This window comes from Convolutriloba macropyga, chromosome 4, assembly GCF_964194025.1.
Source record: "Convolutriloba macropyga chromosome 4, txConMacr16.3, whole genome shotgun sequence".
In the NCBI taxonomy this organism is placed as follows: Eukaryota; Metazoa; Xenacoelomorpha; order Acoela; family Convolutidae; genus Convolutriloba; species Convolutriloba macropyga.
Window position 1 is genome coordinate 60,332,719 of NC_134471.1, and position 18,094 is coordinate 60,350,812.

General features: G+C 35.7%; 1 protein-coding gene across 2 annotated transcripts in view; it reads right to left on the minus strand.

Moving 5' to 3' along the window:
- Positions 1-18,094, minus strand: part of LOC142338578 (neuronal acetylcholine receptor subunit alpha-10-like) — a 63,367-nt gene that overhangs the window by 31,622 nt on the left and 13,651 nt on the right. For both annotated transcript variants that reach the window (XM_075388381.1, XM_075388382.1), the window contains exons 4-5: positions 11,853-11,927; positions 11,285-11,425 (exon numbers count right to left, since the gene is read on the minus strand). In XM_075388381.1, the coding sequence (XP_075244496.1) occupies positions 11,285-11,425; positions 11,853-11,927 (216 nt within the window). The remainder of the gene's footprint in view (positions 1-11,284; positions 11,426-11,852; positions 11,928-18,094) is intronic.

Here is an 18,094-nt window from a genome sequence, read left to right on the forward strand (position 1 = left end):
ACCATTCGCGACGCGATTGCCTAATCGCCAAGTAACCGACAAAAAGTAGATAGCACATTTGCCATTCGCGACGCAAGTGCCACATTCTATTTGGATAATACCAATCGCGACGCAATTGACCCAACTCACATTGATTGAGTATAACAAAAGTAATGGAGTGGTGGTACCTTCCATGAATTTGTGATTCCTCGGTGATAATTTATAGGATTCATAGTAATCAGTGAATTTCTCAACTATATGAAATATCAATGAACCATTAATTATTAGCTAAATTTCAACAAAATGACTCTGATTCATCTAGGAAAAGTTTTTAGATTCCAGATTGAAATAATTTCTAACAATTAATGAGCTGTGCAATACACAAAAACAAATATCAAATGCCAAATATTGAAATGTTAATTGATACCATCTCACAACACCTAACAAGTACACACAACAGTCAACAAGCTTATTTCACCACATTAGACCTTAAATACGCATATAGTCAATTAAAATTACATCACGAAACAGCAAAACATTGTAATTTTAATATAATATGTGGTGAATCTACTGGTACATATAGATTCAAAACAGGTTTCTATGGTCTCACAGACATGCCAGCGGAATTTCAAAAAGCCATGGACTATACTCTAGTAGGTTTGCAGAACACATACTGTTTCCTGGATGATATAATAATCGTTAGTACAGGCACTGAAGCAGACCATTTAGCTTTAGTTTTCAAATGTCTTCAAAAGCTAGATGACGATAATTTGAGAATTAATTTACAAAAATGCCACTTTGCAAAACCAGAAATAGAATGGCTCGGTTACAAATTTACACAAACAGGTATATCACCATTAGAAAGCAAAACGGCTGCAATTCTCACAATACCACCACCAACAACATTAAAACGTCTTAGATCATTTCTAGGATCAGTCCACTATATTGGTAAATTTATACCACACCTAGCACAATTATGCCACCCTCTCAGACCACTACTAAAGAAATCAGTAAAATTCGTCTGGACAGATGAACACACAAAACACTTTAATCTAATTAAAGAAAAAATAGCAAATAGTACTGAAAATAGTCACTACAATCCCAAATTAGATGTTCGAGTAAAATGTGACGCTTCACGCTCAGGATTAGGGGCAGCTTTAGAACAAAATACACCAGAGGGTTGGAAACCAATTGCATTCGCGTCACGATTTCTCAACTCAACAGAAGAACGCTACAGTGTTAACGAATTGGAATTATTGGGGATAGTGTGGTCAATTGACTATTTTAAATATTATCTATACGGGAAAAATTTCACGGTAGTAACAGACCACAGAGCTTTATTATCAATACTCAAAGAACATCGATCTAATAAATCATATAACAGCCGTTTGTCTCGCTGGATAGATAGACTGTTACCATACAATTTCACAATCGAACATATGCCAGGTGCAAAAATGGGACTTGTTGATTACATTTCTAGAAACCCCTTCGCTAGAGCTAAAAAGATATCTACTTATGATGAACATTTTGTTGTAGCAACAATTTCTAAAATTCGTGATTCAATGAAACATCTTATAACGAATAAAGAAACAACAACTAAAAAATTTCAGACTATATTAAAGTCAAATATGCCACCACAACAAATAAAACCTCCATTCGCACCGCGATTAACCACACAGTTAAATATTAATTCGACAAAATTTCAATTACCATTTGCACCGCAATTAACAACTTCACAGTTGAAACCCCCATTCGCATCGCAATTAACACTTAGAAATTCAAATGTTAATAATCAATTTGATCATCCATTTGCGCCGCAAATGCCACTTAAAACCAGCAAATTACAATTCGTACCAAATCAGCATAAAGTCAATAATTCACATTCCATTAGCAAATTCATTGCAAAAGAGGTGCAAATGTCAGACAGTAAAGAATGTGAACAATCTGAACAATTAGTCCCAACTCAACCCATTAATGGCAATAAAGCAAATAATCCACCAAATAACACCAAATTAAGCGCGAAAATACCCAAATCCGAGTATAAATACCACACACCAAAAAACAAATCGCTTTTTGCCCAAATTCAACGTTCAAACAATTACTTCGTAAATAAAGAGAATAAACCTTTAAAATCAAAAAATACAATAAACAGCCTCAGAATTATGTCGAAATCAAAAGCAGTCCGTTCAAAATCAACACCAGCAAAAGCACGAGTCACCTTTTCGGATACAACCCCATCGACCCCAGAATCAAACAATACAAGTCGTACCGAAACTCCAACAGGTAGCATGATCGATGAAACAGATGACCTGATGTTCAACGAAACACTTCAAAAAGTGTTCAGCAAAAAATTCCTCGCTATATTAACGGGGAAAGATGCAATCTTAAAAGAGGTACGAGATTGTGTATTACGAGACGACGCTGAAAGACTGCAGGAAATTAGTCCGTATCTCCATTCATATTGGAGAGACTTGAGTGTAAAAAACGGGTGCGTCTGTCTAGACGAAAGAATAGCAATCCCCAAAGCTATAAAGGATGCTGTACTCGAGGACATACACTCAACTCATCCGGGCAGTTTTGCAATGTTATCGTTGGCTCAGAATATTTGGTGGCCTTATATCCACAGGGATATATTGGCAAAAGCCAGTGAATGCAAGGCATGCACTGAGATAGGTAAGAATCTTAAACCAGTGATTTCGCACCGCAAATGGACACTTTTACCTAAGTGTAGTGAACCGAATGAGGAAATACAACTAGATTTTGGTGGACCAATTTTAAATGAGAAAGGAATAGAACAATATTTTATTACAAGTATAGACAGATACTCTAAATATCCTACGGCAGAAATAGTAAACAATGCATCAGGCCCAAATGTAGTTAAATTCTTAAATAATTATATATACCAACACGGAGTACCCAGAACTATTAGATTAGATCAAGCTAAATGTTTTACAGGAAAAAATTTTGAGACATTTTGTGCTGAAAATAATATTACACCTATATATGCACCAGCAAATGACCATAGAGCAGTCGGATTAGTAGAACGTATTATTCAAACAATTAAACGACAATTATCTTGCATGAAATCACAATTAAATAAAAAATTTCATTTAGAAAATTCATTGAAAGCAATAATACAACGCTTAAGAATATCAAAACAAAAAACATTAAATATTACACCATTTGAGGCACACTTTGGCAGAAAATGTAATACACCTATATCAAATATCACTACTAAACCTAATAATAAAAATTTGAACTATAATGCCATAATTAATTATTATTTAGACGAGGACACAATCCCAGGTCGTTCGTACCTAACGGAAGAACAATGGGCCGACACTGCATTATGCTCCGACACCGAAATAGAAAAGGTCATTTGCGCTGCAAGTTCCCGCGCACGATTGGAGCAAGAAAAACGCAAGGACGGAGAGACAAGATTCCTCAAACCCGAAGCTATTTGCCGCGAGATACCATGCTCCGAAAGAAGTATCCAAGTTAAATTGGCCAGAAAGCGACATGAAAGCCAACGACAGAAAAAAAATTTAGACGGTCTCTATGAAGTATTAGCGCCAGGGAGTACTGTCTGCAAGATAAGCCCGACAACGAGCGTTATAAAGGAGCCATATAAACCGGAAGTTAGAGTCCGAAATTCTGACATCGCGAAATTCGGAACACGAGCCGAACGCGAAACAAAATTACTAGAATACATAGATCGCCGCCCACAGAAAATAACAGAAAAAACATTAGAACAGAAAATTCATCTTCACAAAAAGGACTTAATTCGGAAAAACACCGGGGACAAGAAAATCAAGAGGAATAAACGACAAGCCGACGACGTAAGCATAGTTTCTTCTGGACGTTCTTGTATTTCAACAACAAGCAACATCGCACGATCACTAAAGATGCGTATTCCGAAAAGGAATCCAAAATATGACACAGCCTTTCAAAACAGACCTGATTTAGTACAAGTACTCAACATAAGTCCAATTGCGCCGCAAATGGATGATTCAACTGTAGCAGGACCATCTGCAACACAAACAACATCACCGACACCTACACACCCAACACCAATTTTGAAGAAAACTTCAAAACGTAATTTAACCATAAGCGACACATCGGATTCGGATACTTCCTCTGTCAGAAGAAGTAAACGAAATTTAAAGAAAAAGAAAACTCAGACAATTGTTGAAAAGGTTCGCAATACTGAAGGATATGTCGACGATCAAGATATCGAAACTGTAGAAGACTCGTACCAGAGCATTGACGATCGACAAGAACAACCGAGAGAAATGACCGTATTACAAGCGGAAATGGCTGGACAAAGTGACAGCGAATAAAAACTTTGTTAAAACAAACTTTTTCTCTCAAACTTATATTTTACTTATTATTTAATATTTTACTACTTACTAACCGGTGAATATTTATTAATTTTCTGATTTTAATTAATAATTTATTTTCTTTCCAAGGGGGGAGAAATGTCGTACGGTGATAGATACCTTTCTTGTATCTACACTCGTACTTTAGTCTATATGTGTCTGATTACTCCATTTGAAGGGCGAATGCTTATTTAGTTCATTTTGTTGCTAATTTCTTATTAACTTCCTCCCACTTTGCAAGTAATGTCTGTTCATGCTGTCTAGTGATTTCATACTGTAAACAAATCTAATTTTACTTCCCGGATGTTTGATCAAATGTTGAACAAACCCTTTTCTTCATTTTACTTAATTCAGTTGTCACTCTTCTCATTTTCAGCGCTATCGCTTAGTTGAATTAAATCTTTGTCAAACGCTTCTCAATTGAACTAACTAGATAGAAATCAACCATTCGCGACGCGATTGCCTAATCGCCAAGTAACCGACAAAAAGTAGATAGCACATTTGCCATTCGCGACGCAAGTGCCACATTCTATTTGGATAATACCAATCGCGACGCAATTGACCCAACTCACATTGATTGAGTATAACAAAAGTAATGGAGTGGTGGTACCTTCCATGAATTTGTGATTCCTCGGTGATAATTTATAGGATTCATAGTAATCAGTGAATTTCTCAACTATATGAAATATCAATGAACCATTAATTATTAGCTAAATTTCAACAAAATGACTCTGATTCATCTAGGAAAAGTTTTTAGATTCCAGATTGAAATAATTTCTAACAATTAATGAGCTGTGCCAAAAGTTATACTTAAACAATTAATTTAGTTCATTTTCCAATAAAAGCTGGCAACGGTCAAAAAATTTAAATCAACTAAAATGGTAAACATTTGGCATATTGGTTCTCTAGAGAACCCAAATAACAGAGCCAAATTAAAGTTTACTAATTGTTCCGACCCCACTTGTGGGGGAAGGAACTATATACTCAAATGGGTTTTTTTTTTTTGTTCAGTGAATTTTGGCCGATCGATATATTCGTCGTAGAGAAATGTGAGTGGTATCATTAAAAAGCTGGTCCAGCGTAGAATTCAAAAGTAAAAAGATTTTTTTGAATTTCGTTTTTTTCGAGGAGTTATCGAGGATTGAAGTTTTGTGTGAACAATGGGATCTTTAGCATGATTGTTCACTTTTAGTACAATTTTCTTCAAACTAAGATCTTTTTTACGAAAACATTAATTCAAATTTCTATAAAAAGAATAAATTTTGAGTTCGTAAAAGTTGAATGCAAGGCGATAGAAAGACTAGTTCTGGTCTCATAGGGAAGTTCACTATCAAAAAAAAATCGAACTCTAATTGAGAGCCCTTTTTTAATAAAACTTTTCTCTTTTTTGCTTTTTTAAGTCACCTAGAGACAAGTCACATTTTATATCGACGTTCTATTAATGACAAAACTCCTTTATAGTCGAATGAAGCGCAATGAACAAAAAACGTCGTTTTCAAGGAATTGCTCATGTTTTTTTGGCTTCGATTCTGAGTTTTCGTAATTTTGAATGAAATTTTGAATTTCTTTTTGAAGTTTTACTATTTTTTTGGAGTCCTATGGTAGGGATTCATTGACTAACAGTGCAATATGTTCCATAATGAGCATTAAGTGAACATGTCTATTTCATTGAGGGGGCGGCTAATGGCTGTTAAGACTTAAAAAATAATTTTTCGAATTTTTTTTTGAATATTAAAGAATCATAATCTTATTATAGTGAATTGTAAGTCAGTCCAGGGGTGAGAGCACCCTCTTCCTTCCTACTGCAACCAAAATTAAACTGGTTAGCGGTTTTATCTTCTATCTATTGGTTATATGACTTCAATGACAAAAAATTTCAATTTTTTAAAATTTTTTTTGGATTTTTACGTATTATTGGTTACTTTTGAAATCTTATCACATTATCCAAATATTGACAGTTCCCATTAGCTTAAAAACGATGTTCTGTGGATGACCAATAAAAATTTTAAACAAAAATTTATGGTTTAAATGGCTTCGACACGTTCTTCTTGCACTTTTCTACTGATTTTTTGGTTTTCTCCTGTTTTTTTTGTTGTTTTAATAGTCATTATACTTACTGTGATCTCATAATGAATACCTATGCATGACAAACATAAATGTACTGCCACCGGGGCATCTTTGAGCGTTTTTATTGACTTCCGTTGAAAGCTATTGAATTTAATGTCTGTTAAAATAAAAATCATTTTTCGAAAATTTTATTTGAACAATAACAATTCCTAAATCTTTCTTGAACTGTTAGTGAGTTTCAGTATTGACTGGACCCACTTGTTTTTTACTGCGACTAAAAATATTCTGTTTAGCTGTTTTATCTTCTAGCTATTGGTTATATGACTTCAATGACAAAGATTTCAATTTTTTTAAATTTTTTTTTTGGATTTTTTGAATTATTGGTCAGTTTTGAACTCTTTATCACATTATCCAAAGATTATTGTAATCCAATTGGCTTAGAGAGGACGTTCAGTGGATCACAGAGAAAGTTTGCAGAGAATAGCTAATGGTTTAATTGTCTTCGACACTTTCTTCTCGCATTTTTCTACTGAATTTTAGTTTTTGCTGTTTTTGTTATTGTTTTCTGTCATAAGACTTATTGTGATGTCTTTTTAACTATCTATGCATGACAGACATCATTTTCCTCCCTATGGGTTATATCTGAGCATCGTCATTGAGCTCCGATGAAAGATTGAGTTTACTGGCTGTTAAGGGTTTAAAAATAATTTTTCGAAACTTTTTTGAAATTCAACCATTCCTAATTTTTTTTCGTGAATACTCTTGGTCATTGTTGGTTCTAACAGAATCCATTTCCGTTCTACTATAGCCAAAATTAATCTGGTTAGCGGTTTTATCTTCTACCTATTAGTTTTAAAACATCAATGCCACGAGAATTCATATTTTTTTTTGGGTACTTTATTTTGTTTTTCGATCCTTTTGAAATCTTATCACATCATCTTACTGCTGAGAGTCCCTATTGGTTTAGGGAAGAAGTTCAACGGATCATAAATAAAGTTTTCAGGGAAGAGCTAATGATTTGAGTTGCTTCGACATTTTCTTCAGGCACTTTTCTACTGAATTTGTGGTTTTTGCCTCCCTCTGTTGTTGTTTTCATAGTCATTAACTTGTTGTAAGGTCTTATTGATGAAATACGATTGGCAAAAAAACTTATTGTCCCCTCGAGGCATCATTTATTGTATATACTGGCTTCCTTTGAAGGCTAATGAATTTAATGGCGTTGATAATACGTGTTTTCCCGCAATTTTCGTGCGTCTAATGTATTTGTTTATATTTGTTGATTTTTTGAAATTATATTGATAAAAAAAGTTTTCCCATTGCTCCTGAAAAATTAATTTAAAATTGAAGAGTGTTTAGTGAAAAGTTCATTTTTTTAATGCCTTCGACCCTTTTGTCGCTCAATTTTTTTTCCTGAATTCGCTGTTTTTGTTCTTTAGGTAGCCGTAAATTGCTCACAGATCTCATAGGCTTGTAATTGAGGACTGAATGAATGATGTTGCTCGAAACATTCAGTATATAGCGAATAGGTTCCTTTCGTCAAATTTAACTTCTATTCATCAATCAGATGTCCCATCGAATTTCGTGTATTTCAAGAAATAACATATATATTGATATTATGTGCCACTGTTGTTTCGTTTTTCTGAACGTTTATTGAATGGCCATTTTTTGCGTTTCTTTTTCTCTTCCTTCAGAACAATCGCGTAATAACAGATCCCAATGGTTTTTAAATGTGGCCCAAGTAAACTTATTTAATCTTTCAGTATAAATCCTTCAACTGAAATAGCAGAAATAACAACTGAATTAAAAATACATATTCAGATGATAGCTATTGATTTTAATGGTAGCAAAGGTTTGTGTTTTCGCAAATCGTTTGTAATTTTTTGAGTTTCTCTTTAGTTTGTTTCTATGGCATAGTCTGACCACAGACGGGTGCTTTTGGTTTTGTAATGACTTTTTAGTAATTTATCAAGGATTTTTTTATTAAAAACCAATGTTTTTTAAGATTTTTGAATTTTCTTGGTGCAAAAAATGTTGATTAATTTTTAAGTTTCGCCTCACTGTTCGTTCTTTTTGTCGGCTTGTTACCTAGTCTCGTTAAGAAAACTTTTCATCTGCTGTATAGTTAGTAAAAGGTAAACTTGTGTAGTTAAGGTTTTATCTGACTGCATTTTGACGTTGTTACCAGGTGCTTTTAAATTTAGATATTCATTTTTTGCCGCCAAAATTTTGTTGGTGCTATTTTTTTTCTAGTCTCTTCAATGTCAGGTCACGTTGGTGCTGTAATGAAGCATGGCATTAGTAATTCAATTAGTAGATAGAATGTGTAACGATTGTTTTAAACTCAAACATCTATTTTTGTTATCTCTTGATTTGGTTGACATTTTAGTCAAAAATGTAGATGAGCTCGGGTCGGAACATCATGTGCGAACGCACATTAACGAGCCGCCTTGTTTTTTTACAGACATACTCCATGCAATAAATTTTAAAAAGATTTTCATGACAAACTTAAAAATGCAAATATAAGTACATTGATTCTGTACTACTGGTCCAAGGCCAGTTGTGTTGAGGTAGTTTTTTGTTTTATAACAATAAATAATATAACGAGAAAAAAAATCTTGCAACTCAACTGGAAAAATTGCGCATAACTCACATTTTTAAAAGTTAACCTAAGTTTTTAAAATTGTTTTGATAACTATCTTAGTTAGATAAAAAAATAAATCGTTTATTCTCGCTGAATTTATAAAAAATCTCGAATATGATATTAGCAATGTTCAAAAACTTTCAATTTTGTTCAGCAATTCAGCAATTTCAAAATTTCATCAGCAGTTCAAAATGACATTTTTCACAAACTCATGGCAAAGATAAAAAAAGAACATAATTTTAAAATCTTCAATGTAATTTTGTGTCACAGTAACGGATTCGGAGACTGTAGTAACCAACTGGATAAACAGGCTATTTAGAATTTGTTTCAGTTTTCTCATGGAATACACATATTTTTATTGTCTGCAACTCACAGAAAAAAAATTCAGATCTATGATAATATGATAACTAAATGAGATAATTTGATTGTGCAAATTTGACGTTTCAAACGCCTTTCATTGAGTGGCCTTCATCTCAAAACTGAGTTTCAGATGCTGTAACTTTTTATGTTTAGTCATTGCGGTAAGCGGATAGAAAATTTGCAAATATTTTGTTTAAATCGTCTGGCGAACTAAAGGCCTATGCAAAATTTTTTTTCAAAAAATGAGAAAATTGAATATAGAAAAAAATTGGAAAGCTAACAATTAAATTAAAAAAACTTGATATAAGTGAACAAGTCTGTATTATTTGTGAACGAGACAAATGATAAATATTGGTCATTGAGAAAAGACCAATCATTCGACACAAGAATATGAGTAACGTGTGATATCATGAATAAGAGGATAATAAAGGATATCTTGAATTGGTAGATAACAATTCGAGTATCTGATGATAATATGACTTCAGACAGATCCTCAATTTTGCGCAAATTGGTGTGAAAATAAAATTTTTCTAACGCAGTTGCCTCATATGCGCCTGGTTCAATCAGTTTTTCTAATAGGGATTTTCACTCAAACCCTAGTCCAGGAGACCGAACAAAAACGACGCAAGAATTGTTTGGTATGTTCGATTTCAGTGAAAGAAATTGTGGGTATGTTTCGCTGATTCGGTAAGTTCGTTTTCAATTGTAAGAAAACGTCGGTAAGTTCGGTCTCTTAGATTGGATGTGTTTGATTTCTTAAATTTGGTAATTCTTAAATGTACGGTTTTAAACGTAATATAATCGTCCGTATGTTTGATCTCTTACTCTTAGATAGAATACGTTTAGTTTCAAACGTAAAATACACGTCGGTATGTTTGGATTGTGCTTTGATGAAGTGATTACCAGATAACAGAAAAAAGTGAAAATGCATCAAATCAAGGAATTTATCCAATGAAATCAAACTTGATATTTAAGTTTCCCTATATAAGAGGAGAAAAAACTAAAACTTTTTGGTTCAGCTTCTCTAAATAGTTAGATTTTCAACAATTTGTAGTTGCATAAATGCAAAAATTATTGTGACAGCCGTTCAGCTGTTTAACAATTGAATTGATTTGCATTCAAATTCAGTTCGGATTGTTTTTACGTTCGGATGTCATATATCGTTAAAACCAAACATACCGAAGTTTTCTTTGTTTTTAAACCCAACATACCGAACCTTGCTGAAGTTTTTAAAACAAACATTCTGACGATTTCTTACCATTAAAATCAAAAACACCGACAGTTTCTTACGTTTAAAACCGTTCATACAGACAAGTTTCTAAGCTTTTTACCAAACATACTGAATCTAAGAAACCAAACATAGCGACGATTTTTCACGTTTTTGACCGAACGTACAGAAGCCGAACATACCGATAATTTCTTACGTTTTTAAACCGAAGATACTGATAGTTTTTACGTTTGAAGCCAAACATATCGAATCTATGAGACGGAAATACATAGCAACAGTTTCTTACGTTTAAAAACGGACCATACCAACGATACCAAAGAAAAAATCCTATAGGATTTCGTTGTTTCTATCTAAATAAAACCAAATATATCTCCACGATTTTCTTACGTTTAGAAACGATGGCTTCTGGACTAGGGAACTAAAAAGTCTTCAATTATTATTTTCTTGGGTACTTCCCATTATAGCCCCCCCATGAAATTATAGCCCCCCATTATGGTATAATTAACATGATTGTGGGGCTATAGGTTATCTGACCACTAAGCTGGACGGGCTATAATGGTAAAGACTCAATTTCTTTTTAAATTTTTCACGAATCGAAGTGATCGTGGAGTAGAGGATAAATTGACTAACGTTCACAGACTGTATGTGGGTGTCCATGAGTCTCCACTCTGCATCTTCAACATAGTGAGTCAGGTCTATCTTTGGGGTCTCATTCCTCAGCTGCAACTTGTTCAGACCCTGACTCCACGACCCAAACACCAACTCACACACCTGCAATCAAGCGCACAACAATATTTCAACAAAATTGCAAAAAGTGTTATGAGCAAGATTGCAACGTTATGTAACAAATTCAGGAGTATATTTGATAACTGATATTGTTTTGTACAGTCAAATAAGAGCAATGAGTAACCAGTACAATACTAATATATTATTATGAAGATACTAAAATGGCCATAAAACGAGATGCTACCCTTATTTGGGACGGGATTATTTATAGCATGAACCTCATGTTTGCGCTCCAACGCATCGACTTTAGCGCACTTCTTTTAATAAACAAATAAATATCCAAAAGTTGAAAAATAGAACGCTTCTGAAGCCAACATAAAGGCACCTCAGAAGAAAAATAAAATTTCGTTACCCATTTTTTGGTCATTTGAATTAAACGTCAGCCGAACCACCGTTTGTTTGTTTTGCGTACCTGAGTGTCGAAAGGGAATTCGGATATGTTGATTTCACAGATCGTGTCCACAACTGAAGGTGTTTCTAGCTTCACCTGAAAAACAGCGTTGATCTCAAGCTTGTTTTGAAGCTGAAACAAAACTGTGACACTGTGGTACAATAGTACCATTTTTAGTTTAAGTTTGTTATTTGGTGTTGCTAAATTGGTTCATTTTCTAATTAACTTAATTTAGTTCATTTATCTCCATTTAATTTTGTTCATTCATTTAACTTAATTTTGAAGATCAAATTTTAAGATTTCATACTTGTAAACTTTGTTTACATCCTACGTATGATCTTTTGTCTGATCACGTTGTCTGTTGCCGCATTTAGTAATGTTAATGTATGAACAATTTGTTAAGCAGTTTCGTTATTTTGTCTAATTTCATTCCTCTCAAATTCGTAATTCAAAATAGTTGACTCTCTCTCTTAACCAGATTCCGATTCGCTAAAGTCTAAATTCAGACGTAACAAAAATTTAGTATCTTTCGCTAAGCGAAATACACTACAAATAAGTGAACGCGATTTCGCTCCGCCAAGTCAGCCTAGAAAATTGTAACTCGAATAGCGAATATTCGAATAACAAAATAGAGCCTCATTTCGCTCCGCCAATTCACTCTTAAAATTGGCCGTCATAAAGAACATTAATTGGAGCTACGAAACAATTAAAACTACAGATTGTAAATCTGTACGACATGGCGCAGTCAGCTCGAGAATCGAGAAAAACACCGCTGTCGATAGAGCCATTTTGGGAACGACCAACCTCAGACCCACCAATCAGATGGGAGAAATGGAGAATTCAACTAAAACTAGCAATTCTCGCTCGCGAGAATATAACTATAGACACATTGCTACAACCCAAACCATCGACTGTTCGTCTGCCAGTAGAGCCGAGATACGAGATGCCGATTGACGACACCACCGAGGAAGCAGAGAGAGAGAGCGTAAAGTAAGAAACAACCAGCTGAAGTTGCAATGGGAACTAAAGTGTCAAAAGATAACCGAAGCGGGGATACTATGCGGGGAGCGTCCATGGAATTTGTGTGATCAGAAATGCGTGTCTCTCTTGTACCTAAGTATTGGTACTGAAGGAAGACGACTTCTAACACAAAAATTCCCGCACGACAATATTTACGATTTGACTACCCTCAAACTCTGGGAAATGATGGAGATTGCCTTTATCCGCCCAAGAAACATCACATTCGATAGATTTGTGTTCTTCTCTCGGAAGCAAAAGACGGGCGAAACTGTAGAGCAATTCTACAGCATCTTGAAAGAACTGGCTGAAAATTGCGACTTTGAAAACCGTGAAGAAATAATCATCAGGGACATTTTCATCACTAACATGCTAGATGATGACATTCAGCGGGAGCTTCTAAGGGACACAGTTGAACCAGAGAGGGCACTCAGCATTGCAGTCAATATGGAAATGGGCAATCAGAATCAGCAAAGACTTTCATCTAATAACGGAGCAACTGGCAGTACGGTAAACGCAGTACAACAATTCAATCGATTTCGCGGCGCGGGAGTACGGGGACCCCAATCAAGCAGAACAGTCACAAACCGTGCATCCGTTGGACAATGCCGTGGATGTGGACAAGTCTGGACACCTACACATCGTCAGGTTTGCCCCGCAATGGGTAAGAAATGTAACCACTGTGGTTTACAAAACCATTTCGCTAAAGTTTGTCGTCGAAGACTCAATACTACAAGAAACACTCAACAAACTAATCGCATTAACAATGTAGATACGGCAGAAACCTCTAATCAAAATTCTAGCCAGGAAAGCTTAAACGTCAATTATATCAATTATAATGAGCAAATCAATTCAGACTATGATTCTTCGGATGATAATTACGTTGCCACTGTTGAAAATACGAGTTCCCCAAATTTTACACTGAAAAATTTGTCATTAACAATCGGAAACACAAACTATGATTTACTTCTAGACTCTGGTAGTGGTTGTACAATTATTAATATGTCACTGGCAAGAGAAATAATGTTCAATTGTGTTCAATCACAATGGTCGGAGAAAAAACCATTGGAATTAAAGTCATTTTCTAATGATATCGTCCAACCACTTGGCACTTTGAAAACGCCGGTAAAATGCAATGATTGGAGCATACAGAAGGCAAAAATAACAGTTGTATCCGATGGATTTCGACCAATATTAGGACGGGACCTTTTTGACCAGTTAGGTATCACAATATCTCAGAAACCTTGCCCACAACTTGAAGTTAATAATATAGATCCACCCTGTGCAGTCAAGAAACCATTGGCAAAGGAATTTCCTGATTTGATCTCCCGAATTGGAAAATCAAAAAATCACACGGTCAATTCAAAATTTCACAAAAATTACCGAGTAATACATCAAAAAGGACGAAAAGTACCCATTCACCTCCAACCGAAAGTAAAAATTGAATTAGAAAAACTGTTAAACGAAGGACATATCGAAAAGTTAAACAACTGTTCAGATCAATTCTTCATATCTCCGATTGTCATTACGGTAAAAAAGGACAAGTCAATCAAAATAGCACTTGATTCAAAAATCCTAAACAAAGCTATTCATAAAAACAAGTATCAAATGCCTAATATAGATTCGCTAATTCAAACAATTTCGCAAACACTGTCAACGGAGCCGCAGGAGACTGCATATTTTACAACTCTTGATTTGCAATACGCTTATAGTCAACTAAAGCTACACAGTGATACGGCCCGCCATTGTAACTTTAACATAGTCAGTGGTGATATGACTGGCACATATTGATTTAAAACTGGATTTTACGGCCTAACGGACATGCCAGCCGAGTTCCAAAAAGCTATTGATTGTACTCTTGCCGGTTTGGAAAATACTTTCTGTTTCCTAGATGATATTTTGATCGTTAGTAGAGGTGGAATCGAAAAACATCTCCACTTGGTTCGAAAATGGTTAATAAAACTGGATCAGGAAAATTTACGCATAAATCTTGCAAAATGTCACTTCGCAAAAGAGACGATTGAATGGCTCGGTCATAATATTACACAATCAGGTGTAACCCCACTTTCAAGTAAAACAGATGCAATTGGAAAATTATCGGCACCTACTAATCTTAAAAAACTTCGCTCTTTTATGGGTTCTGTACACCATCTTGGAAAATTTATTCCAAATTTGTCACAATTATGTTACCCCCTACGACCATTGCTTAAGAAAAATTCGAAATTTCTCTGGACGGAAGAGCACGATAAACAGTTTTCTTTAATAAAAGAACAAATTACGGAAACCACTGAAATTAAACATTTCAACCCAGAATTAGAAACGCGAATTAAATGTGACGCCTCGCGTAAAGGATTGGGATGTGCATTGGAACAACGAACACCTAATGGGTGGCATATTGTAGCATTCGCGTCGCGATTTTTGAACTCTGTTGAAGATAGATACAGTATAAACGAATTAGAACTTCTGGGTGTTGTTTGGTCAGTCGAACATTTTGAGTATTATTTATACGGCAAACCCTTTACTGTGATAACTGATCGAAGAGCACTTCTCTCTATTATGAGAGAGAATAGATCTAATAAATCATATAATAGTAGACTGACACGTTGGGTAGATCGTTTACTACCATTTGATTTCTCGATTGATCATCTTCCGGGCACAAAAATGGGATTAGTGGATTATATATCTCGCGACCCGCATCAACAAGCTGATAATATATCCACATACGACGAGCAATTAATTGTAGCTAAATTGGATGTAATTAAACGTAGTGCGAAACGCTTCTTATTAAATGCCGAAAATTACGTCGATTTCGCAGCGCGAAATCCATCTACAAATTGCGTCGTAAATAATCTAAATTCCACTAATAACTTATGTAGTGATTTCGCACCGCGAAATCCAGAACATTCTACAAGCACGCAAATCGACAACTCAATTAGCGAATTAACGATAAATAATTTAAATTCCATCCCCAAAATCGATACAACTAACATTCCTCACTCGCTTTTTGCCTTAAACCGACCACCGAACAGTCACTCTCTAATTTAAATCACTTTCAACGAATTGCAACAAAATTCAAGAACGTCTACATGATGTCACAATCACCTTCTGATGATGAAACGCTAATGACTGTTAAACAATCGACCCCATCGAGAGTCAGATTTGCAGAGGCGGGACCTTCAACTGCCCAAGCGGCACCCGTGACCCCCGTTACACCTACTACAGATACAACAGCCACTTCGCCGTCAGTAGACGATTTGTACCTAGATTCATTCAATTTCGCACTCTCCAAGATCTTCTCAAGCTCTCTCATGGCCAGCCTGACAACCAAAGACGCGATCTTGAAAGAGATTCGCGACTGCATTTTGACGGACAATGAAGATAGATGTAGACAAATTTCACCCTACATCCACTCCTTCTGGAAGGACTTACACGTGAAGAATGGGTGTGTCTGCATAGACGACAGAATTGCTCTTCCCCATGCAATCAAGGATGCGTATCTAGACGCAATCCACGCAACTCATCCTGGGACATGGGGAATGACGGATATGGCAACGCACGCGTGGTGGCCATATATGCACAGGGATATTGCAACCAAAACAGCAAAGTGCAACCCCTGTGTCAAGATTGGTAAAAATTTAAAACCTATTATACCAGCAAAAAAATGGGCACCATTAAAGTTATGTAAAGTTCCTAATGAGGAGATTCAAATTGATTTTGGAGGACCCATCTTAATGAAAAAAATCAAGAGATTTATTTTCTTGCATGTATTGATCGATTTTCGAAATTCCCAACAGCAGAAGTATTTGATAGAGCTAATGCAGACAATATTTTAAACTTTCTTCAAGAATATGTTTTGCTACACGGTATACCCCGCGCGATTAGATTGGACCAGGCTAGATGCCAAACGGGGCATCGAATTAAAACATTTTGTAATCAAAATAACATACAGCTAATCGAGGCACCAATACACGACCACAGAGCTATTGGTCTGTTTGAAAGACTCATTCAAACAATCAAGAATCGCTTAGCCTGTATTAAAACGGCGGCGCAAAATCAATTTAATATGAAAGCATCAATAAACTCAATAATTTATCAGTTACGAATATGCCGTCAAAAGACTATTGGAATATCACCTTTTGAGGCACATTTTGGCAGAAAAGCAAACACACCATTAAGCAATATAACAACAAATCCCGATTCAAAAAGTTTAACATACAAAAATATTCTTAACAAATATTTAGATTTGGAGACTGTCAGATGGGACCAGCTCATCACAGACGAAAATTGGGACAATGATGAGCGAAGTGACATTGAAATGGAAATAAACAAGGACAAACTAGGCAAAGAGGCCATGAAAAGACAAAAGGATGACCCGATCAAAGAATCGGGATTAATTTCTCATCCAGATGTTGGCCAACCGATACCAAGAACAGAATCGTCACTGGAGGTCAAATTGGCTAAAAAGAGACCAAGAACGAAACTAGCCAAGAAAAGTCTCGACGGTCTTTATGACGTTCTCGCACCCGGATCGTCAGTCATTAAAACGAACGAAAACACCTCAGTAATCAAAGAACCAGGCAAGAAAGAGGTAACAATTAGGAATTCTGATCTTGCAAAGTTCGGCACAAAGGCGGAACGAAACACAGATTTGCAAACTTACGCAAACAGACGCCCAAAACTCCCCACGGGAAAAACAACGGAGGAACTCAAACACCACCATGCAAAGGAATCAAGGAAAAAGTTAGAAGGCGGAAAGAAAATGAAACACAGAAAAGTGGCAGATGACGTCAGCACAGTGTCGTCTATCCACTCCAATGTTACACGCGCCCTCCGAGTAAGAATGCCGACTAAGCCAAAGAAACAACAAACAACGGCGCCGCCAAATCAAACCACACAGTCAAATAACAATCTCGCGATACCAATGGAATTACCGACTTCAAGTATCGTTATCGCGGAGCCACCAAGCAGACCAAAGAGAAAGGCAGCTACGAAAGCATCCGCAGCGCTACTTCCCACAAAGAGAAAACGCTCTGCCATATCGACCACAGAATCGGACGAATCTGTAATTCCAATACAATCCTGTCCTCCCACAACACCAAGTAGTGCAGCACTTGGAAAACAGAAAAGACGGCAAAACCTTAAGAAACAGCAAATCGAAAACAAGTCTATAATCTCGGCAATACAAACTGCTGCATCACAGTCCAATCAAGAGGAGTCAAACTTCACAGTCGGCCCATGCTCTCCAA